This window comes from Mesoplodon densirostris, chromosome 2, assembly GCF_025265405.1.
Source record: "Mesoplodon densirostris isolate mMesDen1 chromosome 2, mMesDen1 primary haplotype, whole genome shotgun sequence".
In the NCBI taxonomy this organism is placed as follows: Eukaryota; Metazoa; Chordata; class Mammalia; order Artiodactyla; family Ziphiidae; genus Mesoplodon; species Mesoplodon densirostris.
Genome location: NC_082662.1, coordinates 98,354,495 through 98,371,441, shown reverse-complemented (window position 1 = coordinate 98,371,441; position 16,947 = coordinate 98,354,495). Strand labels below are relative to the sequence as shown.

At 47.1% G+C, this 16,947-nt stretch overlaps 1 protein-coding gene across 4 annotated transcripts in view; it reads right to left on the bottom strand.

The window, feature by feature from the left end:
• Positions 1-3,616: 3,616 nt before the first annotated feature.
• Positions 3,617-16,947, bottom strand: part of ELAPOR1 (endosome-lysosome associated apoptosis and autophagy regulator 1) — a 68,128-nt gene continuing 54,797 nt past the window's right edge. For 3 of the 4 annotated variants that reach the window (XM_060086065.1, XM_060086083.1, XM_060086072.1), the window contains 13 exons: positions 16,207-16,335; positions 15,708-15,798; positions 13,782-13,887; positions 13,381-13,518; positions 12,105-12,368; positions 10,646-10,819; positions 7,901-8,081; positions 7,503-7,599; positions 6,930-7,031; positions 5,613-5,739; positions 5,357-5,535; positions 4,667-4,832; positions 3,617-3,685 (listed from right to left, as the gene is read on the bottom strand). In XM_060086065.1, coding sequence (XP_059942048.1) covers positions 3,617-3,685; positions 4,667-4,832; positions 5,357-5,535; positions 5,613-5,739; positions 6,930-7,031; positions 7,503-7,599; positions 7,901-8,081; positions 10,646-10,819; positions 12,105-12,368; positions 13,381-13,518; positions 13,782-13,887; positions 15,708-15,798; positions 16,207-16,335 — 1,823 coding nt within the window. Of the gene's footprint in view, positions 3,717-4,666; positions 4,833-5,356; positions 5,536-5,612; positions 5,740-6,929; positions 7,032-7,502; positions 7,600-7,900; positions 8,082-10,645; positions 10,820-12,104; positions 12,369-13,380; positions 13,519-13,781; positions 13,888-15,707; positions 15,799-16,206; positions 16,336-16,947 lie in introns of all 4 variants that reach the window. The other variant, XM_060086087.1, reaches the window with a different exon arrangement.

Below are 16,947 nucleotides of genomic sequence, written 5' to 3'. Positions count from 1 at the left end.
CCCAAATAAGCTAATTTTACCTGTCTTTGAAGGCACATTGTTATGTGGCTGTCCCCAGTGCCACCCAAGGGAAAATTGAACTGGAACGGAATGGAACTGACATTCCAAGTGTTTTATGTGTTCTCCTTTTAGATCCTCACCCAATCTTGGGAGGTAAGGCATCATCAGGTGTGTTTTATTATTGTGGAAACTGAGGCTTTGATTGATGGCTGATTCTGCAGCAGGTGGTGAGAGGCTTCTAGCATAGGTCCCTATTGCTCCCAAGTATGCTCTTTTCTCTGTCACTCTGGGCTTCCAGAATCCTCCTCTTCAGTTTAAGCTTCAAGGACATTTACCACTTCTCACTCACCCATCCAGCCATCCAACCTATGTTCAAGAAAAACAGCTGAAAGGTATGTTTTTATTTCACAAAAAAGTGTGACATGCGATACCCATCCCCTAACAATCTACAAACTCTTGGAATACAGAGTAAAAAGGAAATCCAACCTGTCCTGATGAGACAAAAACTTGATTTCACAAAGCTGAAAAATCCATTACAAAGTCTCTGTTGTATAAATATAGTCGGTCTTATCTTTTTTTTTTTTTTTTTTTTTTTCTGTACGCGGGCCTCTCACTGTTGTGGCCTCTCCCGTTGAGGAGCACAGGCTCTGGACACGCAGTCTCCGGACACGCAGGCTCAGCGGCCATGGCTCACGGGCCCAGCCGCTCCGCAGCATGTGGGATCTTCCCGGACCGGGGCTCAACCCCGTGTCCCCTGCATCGGCAGACGGACTTTCAACCACTGCGCCACCAGGGAAGCCCCTCAGTCTTATCTTTAATGTAGCGTGAGACCAAAAAAAAAAAAAAGTTTTGTTGGCATAAGAAATCATTGTCCTTGAATACACCACAATCTGCATTTGTACTCCCAGCCAAATACAGGTGACACCTACATGATGAGAGTCACACGTGTGTTCTCGGACTCTAAATAACCAAATGGGATTTAAGTATTTTGTCTCCTGAGCCCACACTCTCTCCTCCAATAGCTTCTGCAAAATGCTATAGCCTTAGTTTGCTAAAAGCTTTTCCCATATAAAATAACATGTGTCTGTTCTAAACTTGATTGTGGTAATGGGTGTACAATTCTGTGAGTATACTAAAATTTATTGAATTGTACATTTTAAATGAGTGACTTGTATGGTATTTGAATTACACTTCAATAGAGCTATTAAAAAATATCTAACATGTGTCTAAGTTGCTAGGGGAGCAACAGGTGACCCCGATAGCATAACTCAGGAGTTCCTGGCAGGATGCAGGGAAGATCTGCAGACGTCCGTACACTAAGGGGTGTAGAAAGGAGATCCTTAAAATATTATGACTAAGTCAATAGAGTTTGAGTTTGCTCTAGGGGCACTCAGATTCATGATGTCAGAATAAAGAATTCAATGGGGTATGTACTTTTTCTGAGTGATTCTAGAATAGTCTATGAATCTTCCATGGCCTTTGTCACAAAAGAAATTTATTTGGTGGAAAGGCAGTTGCCCGGGGTATTGCTGAGGCTACAGAAAACTTCAGGCTGGAGCTTGGAAGCTGGCTATCTGCATCCACTGGGAGAAATTCCAGCATGGCCACAGGTTCTGAGAGCCTGTGTCCCACAAGAGGAGGGAGAATTTAGATACCAAAGAAAAGCTTCTAGATTTGTTGAACCAAAGGGACTGCCTGTCTTCAGTGATGCTGTTGTTGGCCAGAAGTCACAGCAGGGTTCCAATTCTCACTGACCCTTTTATAAGACCATTGCCAAGGCAGCAGTGGCCAATCACATCAGCAAACCATCATGTGGCAGACAAACCACTTACAAGTGCCGTCTCCATTCTTTACCTACCATCTGGTCACCAATGGTCACTTGAGAAAGGAGACAGGCACAAACCATGGGCAACAGGGCCCTTGAACAAGGATGGTCATTCTAGCCTGACAGTGAGGGAAGGAGAATAGCCATTAGTAGAAAGAAAAAGAGAATTTAAACTCTTGCTCTGGTTTTACCATTTCTAGTTACTTAAAGTTCATCAGTTATACTTGTTGTGAAAGTGGAGAAAAGGGGCACAGAGGACATTCACTTTACTCACCTTTCAAAACAGATGCTGCCAGAAGGTGGGGCTGGAAGTCTTTTTAGTTTTTCAGCACACAAAGGAAATGAGAACAGGAAGAAGGGAAGGACAGGGGCATGAAAGTGCAAGGGTTCCCAGTTTGGTGAACACCTTGTCCAACTCCCCTAGTGTTTCCTCCTTGAAGACTGATCTGGATCTACTTACTGCTGGGGCATGGGCTACAAGTCCATGCCTTTCTTGGCCAGCCTTGAGGTTGTTTATTCTGCGGCTGAGCAGATGAATTAAGTTTAGAAGCAGACATCATGGCCCCCTCAGGTCCATCCCATTGTGGGCTGGCTCTCTAGTAGGGCCCCATTAAAATCTTGACTTCCTTGTGTTCTTTCAAAATATGACACACCTGTTCCCTAATAGGGCCCAAGCCTCTAGAAATGGGGCACTCAAGGATGAGGAATTTTCCTCACTGGCAATGTTTGTCATTTCTGGGTAGAAGCAAATAGAGAATAAATCTAGAACATCTGGGATTGGGGCTTACCTGGTTCCCTTTAGTGTCATAGGGAGATGGTGGGAGGTAAAAAAAAAAAAAAAAAAAAAAAAAAAAAAGGCAGGGGGATGGGGGGAGAACAGATCCATCAGGGCTTTCCCCATTTTCTCAATGAACTTTTTCCTTTGGCTCCAGTGAGAATAGTTGTAGCTTACTCAAGAAAAGGGAATGAAGTACCCAGTTTAGAAAACAAAATAAAACCTTCCTTGGGCTTCCCTGGTGGCGCAGTGGTTGAGAGTCCGCCTGCCGATGCAGGGGACGCAGGTTCGTGCCCCGGAGCGGCCGGGCCCGTGAGCCATGGCTGCTGAGCCTGCACGTCCGGAGCCTGTGCTCCACAACGGGAGAGGCCACAACAGTGAGAGGCCCGCGTACCACAAAAAAAACAAAACCTTCCTTTATTGCCTCTTTGTGCTTATCAAGCCCTTTCTTACCCAGGGCTTACTCATCTGGCCCTCAGCCTATCCACTATACCAGTTTGCGTTGGTTATCCAGGAGAGGTGAATCCAGGCGACCATGAAGATGGTTCATCAGGGGATGCCAGTACCCTCCTCACCCAGCCTCTCTCCTAAAGAGATCATGAGCTGAGGGCGTATGATCAGGGAGACTCCCAGCTGCTTGTGCCCTTAAGTAAGAGGACAGGGGAAGGAGTTTCTATACTTAAAAAGAGAGAAATACTTTTGTTCCAGACCTATAAGAAATATGAGCAGATGAAGCTAAGGCTCCAATGCCTGGTCCATTTTGGGAAACAAGATGCAAGCGAGGGAGTAATATATAAACAAAGCGTGGGTATATTTGGCAAGTTTGAGGCAAGCAGAAAGGAGGGTTTGGGTACTCTATAAAAAAAACAAAGATCTGAAATTCAGACTTCTTCTGATAAGGCCACAACGAAGAGATTTCCAGCAGTGGGTGTTGCAGGAAACTGGTACCCACGTTGCCACAGGCTTGCAAGGTGATGTGCCCAGGTGAGGTGGCAGGTGAGGCAGGGCAGCGCCCCTCACATGCCCACGTCTGGGCCTCCTGAGGATGTCTTCAGTGGCACCAAGTCAAATCCATCAGGAGTCCTCTGAAAGAGAGATGGTGACAGGAGCTGGCTGCTGCATGTGGGCAAGTTTGGGGAACAAAGGAGAGAAATGGAAAATAGGTGACAGAAGGAACCCTCATGAAATTCCTGCTTTCAGTGGCTTTGTGGAAACATGGACCTAAGATATCCTCTATTTTTCTTGCTCCCTTCAGCCAGTCAGAGGGTAAGAAATATCTTTAAAACCCCTTCCTCTGCATCTGTGTTGAATTCTAGAAGTTCCAGAAAGACTCAAGCGTCCCAGGATAAATTGTTCTCCCATTGGTTAAAAAAAAAAAAAAAAAAATTCAAGGTCTAAGGAGGCCAAGGGAATCACCCTGGAAGATCAGCACAAAGGGAATGAGATTCAGCCAAGTAAACACCTCCCCACCTTCCTTTCCTCGCCATCCCTCCCCACCCCGTTTGGATGAACTGGTTCAGGGCAGCAGTGAGCTGTGGGCACTGGCAGAGTGGGGCTGCAGAGGGCAGCGGCCCTGGAAGAGTTGCTTGAATAGTCTCTGCTTGCTCCAGGCCCAGGCCCAGACATCCGTGGGACAGCACCCTCCAATGGCCAGAGGAGAGCCGCACTTCTATCGGAAGTTGCTCCTAGAGATCACCTATTCCCCTCCCTCCAAAAAAAGAAAAAAGAAAAAAAAAAAAAGGGCAGGGGGGAGGGGGTCATGAATTTTACAACATGGGTGGTTCAATACTTCTGGAAGTTAAAAGGCCCAAACAGTCCATCCACTGGAGTGCATGTCGGGAGAGAGGGAGCCTAGTCAATAGCAGCCTTGGGCCCCAGGGGAAAGAGTATTGGTGTGGAAATAGAGAAGGCAGAAGCCAGGGTTCACAGGGTGGGGGGATAGAATAGTATGGAGGATGGGGAGCAGAGTAGTGGTCCCTGAACAGTGTGGGGTCATTCAGTATCCTAGGACTGGTATCTTCTCCAGCCCTCCAGGCTGACCTCAGTGCACTGGCCAGGCTCCCTACCTTGGTGGTGAATGATATGATCGTCCCAAAGAGTGACTGCCTGCTGGTAAAGATGAGGTCATCCTCCACATCCTCGCCTTCCATGATGGCACAGCTGTCGGCGGCTGGCAGGTCACAGTCCTTGAGGGTAGCATTCATCACCAGTTTGGAGTATTTGTACTCTAGCCTATGAAACAAGGGGATGGGAAAGACAAGACACCAAAATGTGGAATACAAGGGAAAGAGGGAGAAAGGCTGGGCTGCAGAGAGATATTCCCATACCATGGGTAATGGAACTGAAGCATAGCAAAATGGTGTTGGGCTGGGCATACAGCTAAGGAATCGGACTCCCAAGTCAGGGATCTTTTTCCTCAAGTATAGGTGTTTCTGTGATCGCAAAGCTTAATAGAAATAATGGAATTGTAAAGTCATTATTTTTATCATTAATAATAACAAATTAAGAATTCTCTTTGCTTTTCTTTTGAGAATCTAACAGCCCTTCACAGACTGCCGTGCGATACCATCCCTGTTTAGGAGTCAGGATAACCAAGGCATACACTGGATAAGTGGCTCAACACGTCTCTGGCCAGAGTCACAGGGACTGTGGCCAATGCCAGAGAATAGCCCCATGAATTTATACTCTCAGATATTCTCTTCCAGCTCAATGATCCAATCCTGGCCATCCCCAAACTGCAATACCCCATCATGTACTTTTGATTCTTTTTCCAAAAGTAACAGGTCAAGACGGTGAGCAGGATAGCAGTGCAGGTGCCTGCAGAGATGCCCACTTTCAGCCAGAAGTCTATTGTTTTGCAGATGGTGACTCTCTGCTCAGGCAGGGAGATGCCATTCAAGCACAGCTTTGGTTCTCGCCACACATAAGTAGTCTTCTATCGGGGAGAAAAACAAGGAGCTCAGATATCACATTCCCTTGTCTCCTGGGAAGTCCCCAAGCAGAGACACCTACCTGGATCCCGGCCACGCAGCTGCTGACGATAGCGTGGTAGTCAGCAGCCAAGCAGAGTGGGCAAGCGGCCTCGCTCTCCCACAGGAAGTGGAAGTTACAGCCATCACAGGTCCCATCGGAACATGTGCTAGCAGAGCAGAAAGGAGACATGAGCACACACTCGCAAGACTGCTGGGAAGATCTGGCTGGAGTCCTGTCATCTCATAACTTGCCGGATCTGTCCTCTCCTTGCCAAACTGTTAGCTCCATCAGGATCCTTCCAACTAGTCCTTAACCCAGGTTTTGCTCTCCGATTTCCCGGATGATAAGAGGCCTTTCCGGCCTTCACCAGGGCTCCCACCCTCTGCCCGTTTGTTTCTGCTGACATCCGATGAGAACTAATGTAAGCTGTCTGAGCTCTAGCATGGCTGCCCAACTAACCCCTCAGAAGCTCCTGTCCAACCCATGGACATGTGACATTTTGCAAAAGTCACATGCAGCTTCCTGCAGAGGGTGGAGGTGGGGGGCAGGGTTCAGGAATAAACTTCAGGTCACTGCTATCCACAGTGTACTTTACTGTAACGTTTGCAACAAGAATAGTGATCTTACATTTTGACACCACTGCTGGGTCAAAATGTGCTGCTTGGCTCCCCATCTCCCTGATCAGTTGTCTAGGAGCAGCATTTCCCAAACCATCTTCCTCAAGACTGGTACCCCTCAAGATGTTCGTGTTATGTGAAAAAAAGGAAGGTTGGTGGGGGAAGGGTACTGTAATCAAATTAGTTCAGGAGTCCTCAATTTAGTGCCCTCAGCTATTAAACTCAGAATAGGGTCTTCCAGTTATAGAGAGATTCCTAGGATTCCCTTGCCTTTACTAATCCAAATGATAATAGGAAGTAACCACATCTGGGGAAGACATCTGGGGAAGTCCTCACGTCTCATTATCTCATTTAATTCTTATAACAGCCCCCTGAGGGAATTTATTACTATCCCCATTTTACAAAGAAGGAAGAAGAGGCCTAGAGAAGATAAGAACTGTATCCATAACAGAGCTGGTAAGTGGAGGAGGGGAATTGAATCTGGCTCTCAGCCCCAGCAGTTTGTCACTTTGCAAGGCAGCTGCTCCCATAATGGTCTGGGAGTGTGAGGGTAGCTTTGACTCTTCCTTCTGCTCCATTCTTGACATCTAAAGACTGAGGGTTTGGAGCCATGACTGTGTCCCCAAGAACCCATTAATGGATCTCACATGGTTTTCTCTTTTGCTCTTTTGCAGTACTCTTGTTTGGTCCTTGGGACGTTATGAGGCCAAGGGAGTGAGACTTTGTTACATCCCTTTACCTTGGCAGCGACAGACTTCCAGGACCACGTTTCAGCAGATTGCATCTGACGCGGATGGTGGTTGATCTCCCAGAACTGCAGGACTGGGTCACATCATTGGACCTGCAGAGAAAGCAGCCCCCATGGGGGAACGAGTCACTCATCTGTGTCATTGGAGAGCCACTAAGTAAAGTCAACATGGAACAGTTCCCTCACTGGGGAAGTCTGGACTTGGGCTGTGGCCTGACACACAGGAGAGTGTTGGGGTCAGGGAGATCTGGTCAAGGGGAAGTGCACTGGTCTAGGAAAGGCTAGCAGATGCACAACACTGGAGCCTCCCTTAGGCAGGAAGGGTAGTCCGCCACAGGTCATCCAGTATTCCTCCCTGCCACCAGGGGCAGACCTGCCCCAGGAATACCCAAGAAGCTAGGATGGGGAAATCCCAGCTTTTAGTGCTCATTGCTGGGCAGGTCTGCTAGACCTTGGAAGTGGTCTGGCTTGATAAGTAGTAGGTGGCTAGAGAGGGAGGTACACCACAGAGATTGCGGAGGAGCCCTGGGTTTCACTTGCATTAGCCTGGCCTCTCATTTTCACCTATAAAAGAAGATCACGTCCGGTATTCCCAAGGGCTCCGGGTGGAAAAGTTCAGCTGGGGAGGTGATTCCGTCCAGAGTCATATCTGTTGTCACCCCTGCCAAATTAGAGCTCCTAATTAGTCCTCACTAGTAGCATTTAGCTGGCAACCACTTCTGTTCTTTCAATACCTGTCCACATCCCACCTTCCTTCATCTCATCACATCCTTGAGTGGCTCATGAAAGGGTGAACCAAAGGTTTGTCAGTGGCCCCAGGGGCATTTCGTACCCCAGGATGGAATAGGAAACAGAGGTCCGGAGGTTGGGCCCCTCACCTGGGGCCTTTTACCTCAGAGCCTGGTAGGCTCACTCTCTCTTACAGACACGCTCAGACAGGCGAGAGCAACTGTGTTACTCACCGATAAGCCGATCTGCGAGGCTAACAGGCTGCGAGGACACTCCGGCCTTGTAGCCTGTCACCTCCGGGGGAATGATGACCGCCTGGCACACGTAGGCTGTGATGGATTTGGAGAAACCTGACTCACCCTCAGGAGTCCGGAGGTCAGTGACATTGTCGGTGCACACGGACATTTTCTTACCCTGGGCAGGGGGGTGTAGGGAGGAAGTGGGAAGAAATGAGTGATCACAGAATAACTCCCAAAAGGGAACAGGGAACAGTTTCTCCGTGTCTAAAATTTCAACCTTCTAAGAGTGTGTTGCAGTGGAATGATTCATTCCAGTTCTAATTACAAGACAGATTTTAAAAGATAAAAAAGTTAAGAATAAGGCCTAGGTGTCCTAGTTTCCGGAACTCTGGCTCAGGGATCCCCAGTCTTTTGTTTCCTTGGAGTCACCTGGGAGCCCTATATAAGCAGCATTGTGAAGGTGGCAACTGATTTGGAGATCTAATCTACCAGCCCACCAGTTAAGGGCCTTCCTTATCCTAGTCAGTTTTCTAGGCAGATACTGAAATGTGTAACTAATCCCATGAAATTTATCTGGACCTCTGGCCTGCTTCCCATTCCCTTTCTGTGTCTTCCTTGGAGCTGTGATTCTACCATACTTACTGTGGAAGCACCTTCCAGAGCGTCCTGGGGGGTTAAAACAGACCCCATAACCAGCCCTCTCCCTGCCTTGAGGTAGGACATCTTAGGATCTACTGGACCCTATTCCATTTAAAAATATTTATCAACAGAAGAAAGATTGCTTCTCCTCCAGTCTTTAACAACCCATACGGTATAGAATAGAACTCTGGAAGATGGAGGGAATTGAAACTCCTTCCTCGAGATTTTGTAATAGAAGAGATATTGAGATACTGTTCCTTTAAAAATTCTCCAAATTTGGGCTTCCCTGGTGGCGCAGTGGTTGAGAATCTGCCTGCCAGTGCAGGGGACACGGGTTCAAGCCCTGGTCTGGGAAGATCCCACATGCCTTGGAGCAACTGGGCCCGTGAGCCACAGCTACTGAGCCTGCACATCTGGAGCCTGTGCTCCGCAACGAGAGGCCGCGACAGTGAGAGGCCCGCGCACCGCAATGAAGAGTGGCTCCCGCTCGCCGCAACTAGAGAAAGCCCTTGCACAGAAATGAAGACCCAACACAGCCAAAAAAATAAATAAATAAATCTTCAAATTTATGGAATATGAATATATAACATGTTTGCTAATATAAGATCATTTGTTCAATATTTTAAATTTAAGTGGACCAAGCATTTAGAATGTAGGATTTTCAATATGATAAATTTTATTACAAATAGAGCTAAGTTGCTAAATCTGGTATCTCAGTTTATTTTCAAGATTGTAAGAAATAGGTAAAGAACATGAGAACAGAAAGGAACCTTTAGATTATATAAGAATAAGGGAGCAAAGAAAAGAAAACTCACAGACTCTCCAAATTCCCATCTTCTCTCTCCTAACTCACTGACTGAAACTTTTGCTGCATGGGGCTTGTTTTAATCAGTCTCAATTCCTGAGTTATCACTGTCACTTCTGAGGCTTTAACTTCTTCAAAGACGTCTTAAAAACAAGATTGAGACATCTGTCTCTAATCTTTCACAGATTAGTTTATTTCTTGGCATGTTCTCTCTATAAACACAAATCAACTTTTTTGCTGGTTCAGAAGATGGGTAGAAGCTGTGTGGTATAAAGGCCTAACCTCCACACGCAGTCACAGACTAAATGCTCAAGACGTGTTTTATTTTGCAACATTTGAAATTAACTTTCCAACCGCTAATCTTGGCTTGTTTGTAATTTAGTCAAGTGCAGTGGTGGTGTGATTACCCTTTACATTTCTGCCTTTGAATTTTGCATCCAAAATATTTGCAGCAGTCTGAAATGCTGATGGTAACATGTACTGTCAGCAAAGATACATGTAGATGAAATAAAGAGTCATTTATTTTATTCAGCCTCTAGAAAATGAAAGGCAAGTGTCATGATTACTGAAGACTGCTTTTTTAAGGAGAAAAAGTCTTTCTCCTGCATAGTTTTTTTTTAATTGAAGTATAGTTGATGTATGTGCATAGTTGTTTTTTTTTTTTTTTTTTTTTTTTTGCGGTACGCGGGCCTCTCACTGTTGTGGCCTCTCCCATTGCAGAGCACAGGCTCCGGACGTGCAGGTTCAGCAGCCATGGCTCACGGGCCCAGCCGCTCTGTGGCATGTGGGATCTTCCCGAACCGGGGCACGAACCTGTGTCCCCTGCATCGGCAGGCGGACTCTCAACCACTGCGCCACCAGGGAAGCCCTGTGCATAGTTTTTATATAATCATTTTGAGAGAATAAAGGTCAGGGAGGAGTAAATGTACACCTTATTTTATTTTATTTTAATTAAAAATTTTTTTAAAATTTTTTCGGCTGCACCACACGGCTTGTGGGATTTTAGTTCCCCAGCCAGGGATGGAACCTGGGCCCTGGCAGTGAAAGCATGGAGTCCTAACCACTGGACCGCCAGGGAATTCCCTACACCTTATTTTAAACACGTTTGTTTTCCTAAATGTTTATAATCCAGATGATTTGATTTTAGAGGAGAAGGTCCTCAGGGAGAATATTAATCATTAAAAAACTTTTGAATCTCCCCAGTCCTCTGCGATCTGAACCTCCCGTGTCCTCTGGCCTCTGATCCGCTGGCACCCCCTTTCCGTTCTCACATGGTCAGTACCTGCACAGCTTACCTGATTTCCACAGAGACTGAGGGTAAAGTGGTGGAAATATTTCAGCCCTTTGGAAGTGAAGCTTGGTCCTCCAGCCAGAGAGACGGTGTTTTCCAAAGCCAAGAAGTTGTAGTCAAAAGTCCTGGTTGGAGTGCTGACTGAGAAGGTACAGTCATTGTAGCACAGGGAGTGGATCTGAGGGGAAAGGGGTACGTCAGGCCGGCTGCGCAGGCAGGGCCACGAGGAGGCCCCACGGAGAGTGGCAGGCACTCTCCCCAGCCTGGTCCAGCCCACGCAGGGTGAGAGAAGAGGAAGTATGGATTAGGGGTGGGCATTAAAAGATGCAAAACAAGGGCTAGTGTGGTTTATGTACATCTTGCCATTCAATTATTAGCACATATATGATGTACAAACCCAAACCTCTTATTTTTCAGTAGGTAGTTGAGTCAGATTCTGTAGCCTTGTTCCTATGCCTAGATTATAAAACTCTCTCAAGACACAAGATAGCCCTTCTTACTTTCAAGCAAAAGACAACAAGGTGCTAACTGGAAGAAGGGTGTCCAAGATGGCAGAAGAGAAGCTACAAGCCTGGTCCCCCTCCCCCATTTAAAACTCACTGAACCCCAGATTACTTTTCCCAGGCTCTCTGTAGGAAACTGAGCCATAAACCCCTTTCTTGCTCATTTTAAGGTCTCCAGGCAGCAGCGACCTTACACAACTGTCAATCCCTCCCACAGCAGCAGAGGGAGCCCTGAGGGAGGAATTTTGTGGCAAAAGTCCAGGGTGCCCCAGAGAGGTTGCCAGGGGTCTGCAGAATTGATGCACTTATTGCACAGCTAAACTGAGCAGCATCTGCAGACTGTGTAAACAATGTCTTACAAATGTGTGTCCATGTGGTTGTGATTAGTAAAATTCAAGTTCACTTAAAAGCATTAATGAATAACTAAGAGCTTTTGGTCACAGTATTTTCTTAGATTCAGGAAGTGCATGGGGGAAACAGCACCGCTGCTCCACTTTAGAAGAAACCCCTGGGAAAGGAGACAGCAATATGCCAATTAACCATATGTCCCAGCAAAGGTGGGTTACCCTCCCCACAAAGAGGAGGCAAATTCCCATGATAACAGGCTGGACTGAAGTAGGCTGAATTTGAGCCACAAGTCCCACTACTCCTTCCCTTCAGGTCTCTTCACAGATGTCAAATAACCCTCTGGACCAGATGGTCACAGATCTCCCTTACCCATCCCCTGAAGATGAGACTCACTCATGACTGAGGCCCAGACCCTGAAAACCAACCACTACAGCTAGGAACTCTCCATCTATGGTCATAGCCTGGATGGGTGTCCTCTAGGACGCCAACCTGGGAGTATACTGGGGGAGTCCTTGGGTATCAGCCCCTCAAGAACCCCACCCAGGACCCGGCACCCTCTGAGGTGGTCCATTCAGAGGGCCAAGGTTAGGATGCACGGCCAACTGCTGGCACCTTGTTGCTCTTGGTTCCTGGACCGCAGGTCATGCAGGCCTGGGCGCCATAAGGCTGGTGTGCTTTCAGGATTGTGTTAGGGGGGCAGGAGTGGCAGGTTCCTGAATCCCGATCAATATAGTAGCCAGCAGGACAAGACGTGCAGGAGGAGCCTATGTCAGAGGTTTCCAGGGCACAAGGACGGCAGTAGGAAGCCACACCATCCATAGCGTTGGTGACATTGATGGAGTAGATCTTGGCGATGTCATTGGTGTACTTTCTTCCCTGGAAACAGAGACAAGAGTGGGCCAAGTCCTGAGCAGTAGCAATTGAGTGCTCTGGAAGTAGTAGAGTATGACTTAATATTTTTTATCCAATGATACTTGAGAAAAATCTTTAGAAACATCTTATTCTTTTTACTCACTTAACAGTAACTCTTTATGTACATTTTGTGTCATTTTAAAATAAGACTGAACAGTTTAAATGACATATAAAAATATTAAGTACCGTGGGGAAATATGCAGTAGATGCTCATATTTTTTATAAAAAGCAGTTTTTTTTTCCTTATAAAAGAAAAAAAAAGGGCCTCCCTGGTGGCGCAGTGGTTAAGAGTCCGCCTGCCGATGCAGGGGATACGGGTTCGTGCCCCGGTCTGGGAGGATCCCATATGCCGCGGAGCGGCTGGGCCCGTGAGCCATGGCCGCTGGGCCTGCGCATCCGGAGCCTGTGCTCCGCAATGGGAGAGGCCACAACAGTGAGAGGCCCGCATACCGCAAAAAAGAAAAAAAAAAAAGAAAAAAAAAAGAAAAAAAAAGTATTTGTAGAGAAATAAAGACTGTATAGGAGATACTTCATATGTTAACTGGGTTATCTCTGGGTAGTAGGATTATGGGGGATTTTCTTCTTTTTGCTTATTTCTATCTTTTAAGGTTTCTTGCAGTGAACCTACATTATTTTGAGTTAAGAAAATACACAAAACCAGAGTTATTATTATTAAAAACAAGAGCAGGACTGAACAGGGTATACCAGGTCAGGAACCACACATGTCCTCAGGGCAGGTCTGCTGAGGAGGGACGGGTAATTTTAGGAGTTTACAGTGTCATTTTCCCCTGGAAGTCATTTGGACAAGGCTAGGTGCTCCTCAGGGGCTGGAATAGGCATTCTTTGCTTGACTCCTAGGAGTCTTCTAACCCCTGGATTCTGAAGCTCAACCTCATACTTAAGCTAATGTAGGAATCCTTCCAGGTTCAGAGGTCTCTTCTGGGTGCTGAGCACCTGAGTAAGGGGTGGAGCTTACTGTCTCATGAAAAGAGGTTCTCTGGAAGGCCCAGGTGAAGCTCATGGTAGCATTCTCCTCAATGATGTAGGTATAGGACTGTTTGCCTCTGGAACCTCTCCACGTCTCCACAGGACTGTTGGTCCTAGAATTCATACCCTGAACCCAAGACAGATAAGTGAAGAAGGCATGATGGCTGGGTGGCTGGTGGGGAGAGGATGCCCATACCGCTGCCATCCTGGGGGCCATCACAGTGGGTTAGACCCATATTAAACGGTGCAGTTCCTGACAAACAGGCCCTTCCTCTGCGAAATCACTGTAAGCAAGGGTGTCAGTTATGTTGATACCCCGACACGGCAGAGGGACCAACCCTCCCAATAGTCCCTGGAAGCCTCAAAGCAGGCAAAGAAAGGAAAACGTACCACCATGAAGTAGAGCTCGCAGTTCACAGAACAGATGGTCTCAAAGACAAATGTGATCCTGGCCACCTCTTTATTCTCTGTGTCTGCCATCATGGACTGTGGAGGTCTGTGGGGCAGAAATCAAAAGTCGGTTCCAGAGGCAGACAGTGCTTATTGAAGAGCCCAGATGGCAGCAAAGGGTCTGCTGGGGGACAGGATTAAGTTCTGAGTATGTTGGAAAGAGCATAGACTAAGTCCAATTCTGCCATCCTAGCTGTGTGAACTTGACCTAGACAAACTATAGTTTCCTCATCTGTAAAACGGAGGTAATAATATTTCTTATTTACCTCCCATCATTGTGGTAAGATCCGAAGGCATAACAGATGTGGAAGTGCTTTGTAAAATGCTGTATAGCCTCACAAGCAGATGTGGTCTCCAGACCCACTGAATCAGAATCTGTGCATTAACATGATTCCCAGGTGATTCATATGCACGTTAAAGTTTGAGAAGCATCACTATCATAAGATGTCAATTGTCTGCATTCGCTCAGCAGCTCTCTCCCAGGGATAGTGGGGGTTTTGCCTGGATCGAATTAGCAGGTACTTCAACTTGTTTCTTTAACAAGGTTCTCAGGCTGGTCCTTCTTTGGAGAAAGACAGCCATGCCCGATGGGTGGGGATGGTGGGGGGGGATAAGTGGGGTGAGGAAGTGCTTTACTGCTATAATCATATTTGCAAATTGAAAAGTACTTAGGGGAGTGTTACCTCCCAAAAGTCTAAAAAGTTTGCTTACCTCATAAACATGGGATATAGCTGTTCGGCTCTGAGTAATGTAAATTAAGGGAAGGGAAACCTTTTGAGCAACCGCTGTGGCTGAGCACTGTGCCAGGGATGGAAAGGAGGGAGCTTGAGGAGGGAATGGAGAAGCCAAATTTGCAACTGGGACACCGATTCAGTGGTTCCCCCTGACCTCTAAAGCACATATATGCAGAAGAGTTCACTTTGGCTTTGGAAATCCATTTACGGCTTTTCTTTTGGCTTTGGCCATTTGCTTGAATTCTGAGGACCTCCAGTTCCCAGCTCCTCCCTACACAGTGGTGCTAACCGATTGGGCTAGAAGAATCATCTCAATCTGAGTTAGTTTAAAATCACAGACTGTCAATCCCTCTTGTTGTACAGACAAGGAGCCTAAAGCCTATAGGGGCACAATGGTTTTCCCAAGTTCACCTAGCCGGTAAGTGGCAAAGCTCAAGTGCCCTATCTCCCAGTCCCGTGTTCTTTGCACCGTACCACCCTGCCTGTATTTTTTTTAATGGCAAGCAAATTGCTTATTATCCTAGGTCTTCTTGGGATATGGGATAAATATAAGAACAATCCCGCCCAATCTTCTTTTTTTTTGCGGTACGCGGGCCTCTCACTGTTGTGGCCTCTCCCATTGCGGAGCACAGGCTCCGGACGCGCAGGCCCAGCAGCCATGGCTCACGGGCCCAGCCGCTCCGCGGCATGTGGGATCTTCCCGGACCGGGGCACAAACCATGTCCCCTGCATCGGCAGGCGGACTCTCAACCACTGCGCCACCAGGGAAGCCCCCTCCCAATCTTCTTGCCCCAAATAAAGATGAAATGTCTATGGTCACCTGTGGCCCTATTTTTTTTACAGGTTTTTAAAATCTTATCTGATGCTGCGAGGAGGAGGAATTCAAGTTGCATGTGGCCAAATGATGGGAGAAGCTAGACGGGATGAGAGAGCAGTAGGTAATCAGCATGGGCAGCAACTAAGAATGAGTGTTAGCATTCAGGTTAACTTTATCAGACCATAACCATGATCTCTGTTCTGAACTGACACTTCCACAAGCCAGAAGCCCTCTCCTCTACAACACTCCTAGCTATGTGAGACTTGGATGTGGCCAAGGGTGGTGTGGGCTTCCCTTTAGCTTTGTACTCCTCACCTAAATCCTGGCACAACCAGAGTGAGAATCATGAAGTCATTGTCTGAGGCTCCAACAGCTGTATAAATGTGATCACCAGCCACCTCCCAGCCTGGAAAAGGAGAGGGAAGAGTTAATGCCCAGTGGTCTTGGGTGCAGGGCAAATGTGCACCCTGATGACACTCTGGAAGAGAGATAACACCATCCTTTGAGGCGTTCAGAATCACTGCCAAACAAACCATGTTACTTGTCTGGCTACTTTGGTCAAAGTCTCTGAAACTCTCAGAGCATGGCCTTTGGAGTGCGTACACATTGTTTCTAGTTCTGTTTCTGTCTCTAAAACAAAGGCTTGCCAGTATATATATTATATGTCCATGGGCAGTGGAGCACGCAAGGGAGTGCATGGCATGATTAGCTCATTTTTCTCCAGACATCCCTATTATGAAGAAACGTGAGGTGGGAAAAACCCCTGTGGCAGTGCAGTGAGCTGAAAGCTCACAGTCAGGAGGGAGGCAGTTACCTGTCATGCCCTTGTACTCAAAGTTGATCCCACTGAGGACAGTCGTTTCCATGTTCGTGGGCAGCGTGTTCCACCATTTGTATTCGAATCCCACGGCTGGTTCGGTCCCCGCTGGGCAGTGGCTACAATCTGGGGGAGCCGTAAGATCCACGCATTCAGCAGGAAGGCCACGGCCACCCTTACTGGAGCTGCTGTCACACAGACAAGTGGCAACAGGGGTGGGCAGCCCAACAAGAGTGGTGCTGAGCACCGTTGCCCAGTGACATCAAGCTGACTTGAAAGCATTCTGACAATGTATTTAACAAACTCAGGGTGTCAACACTGACCCTTCATTCTCATATTCCAGTTAGGCTACTGGCCCATCAAATTATTCATTTTAAAGCTTAAACATATCCTCTGGTCTGATATATATAGTTAATATTATTTGTCACATTGTTATCCTCAAATGCCTTCACATTTATAGGTATACAAATCCCCCCAACTCCTTTTTTGCAGAGTGGCTTACAAATTCTGATTGTGTCAATGTGGCCATCCCAGCTCCCTAAACCTTCTAGGTAGCATCCCTGCCACATGCTGGAAGCCTCTGATGTGAGGATTGGGTCCCTTCAGGCCTGAGTCACATTCAAAGTTGGAATGAGGAGGAAGGCCAGCAGTTCTCAAGTATGACTCGGACCTACAAACAGGGCCCACCCTGACCTCTCTTCTCCCGAGCATAGTCCTCAGAGGTGGCCTGGCCCTTCC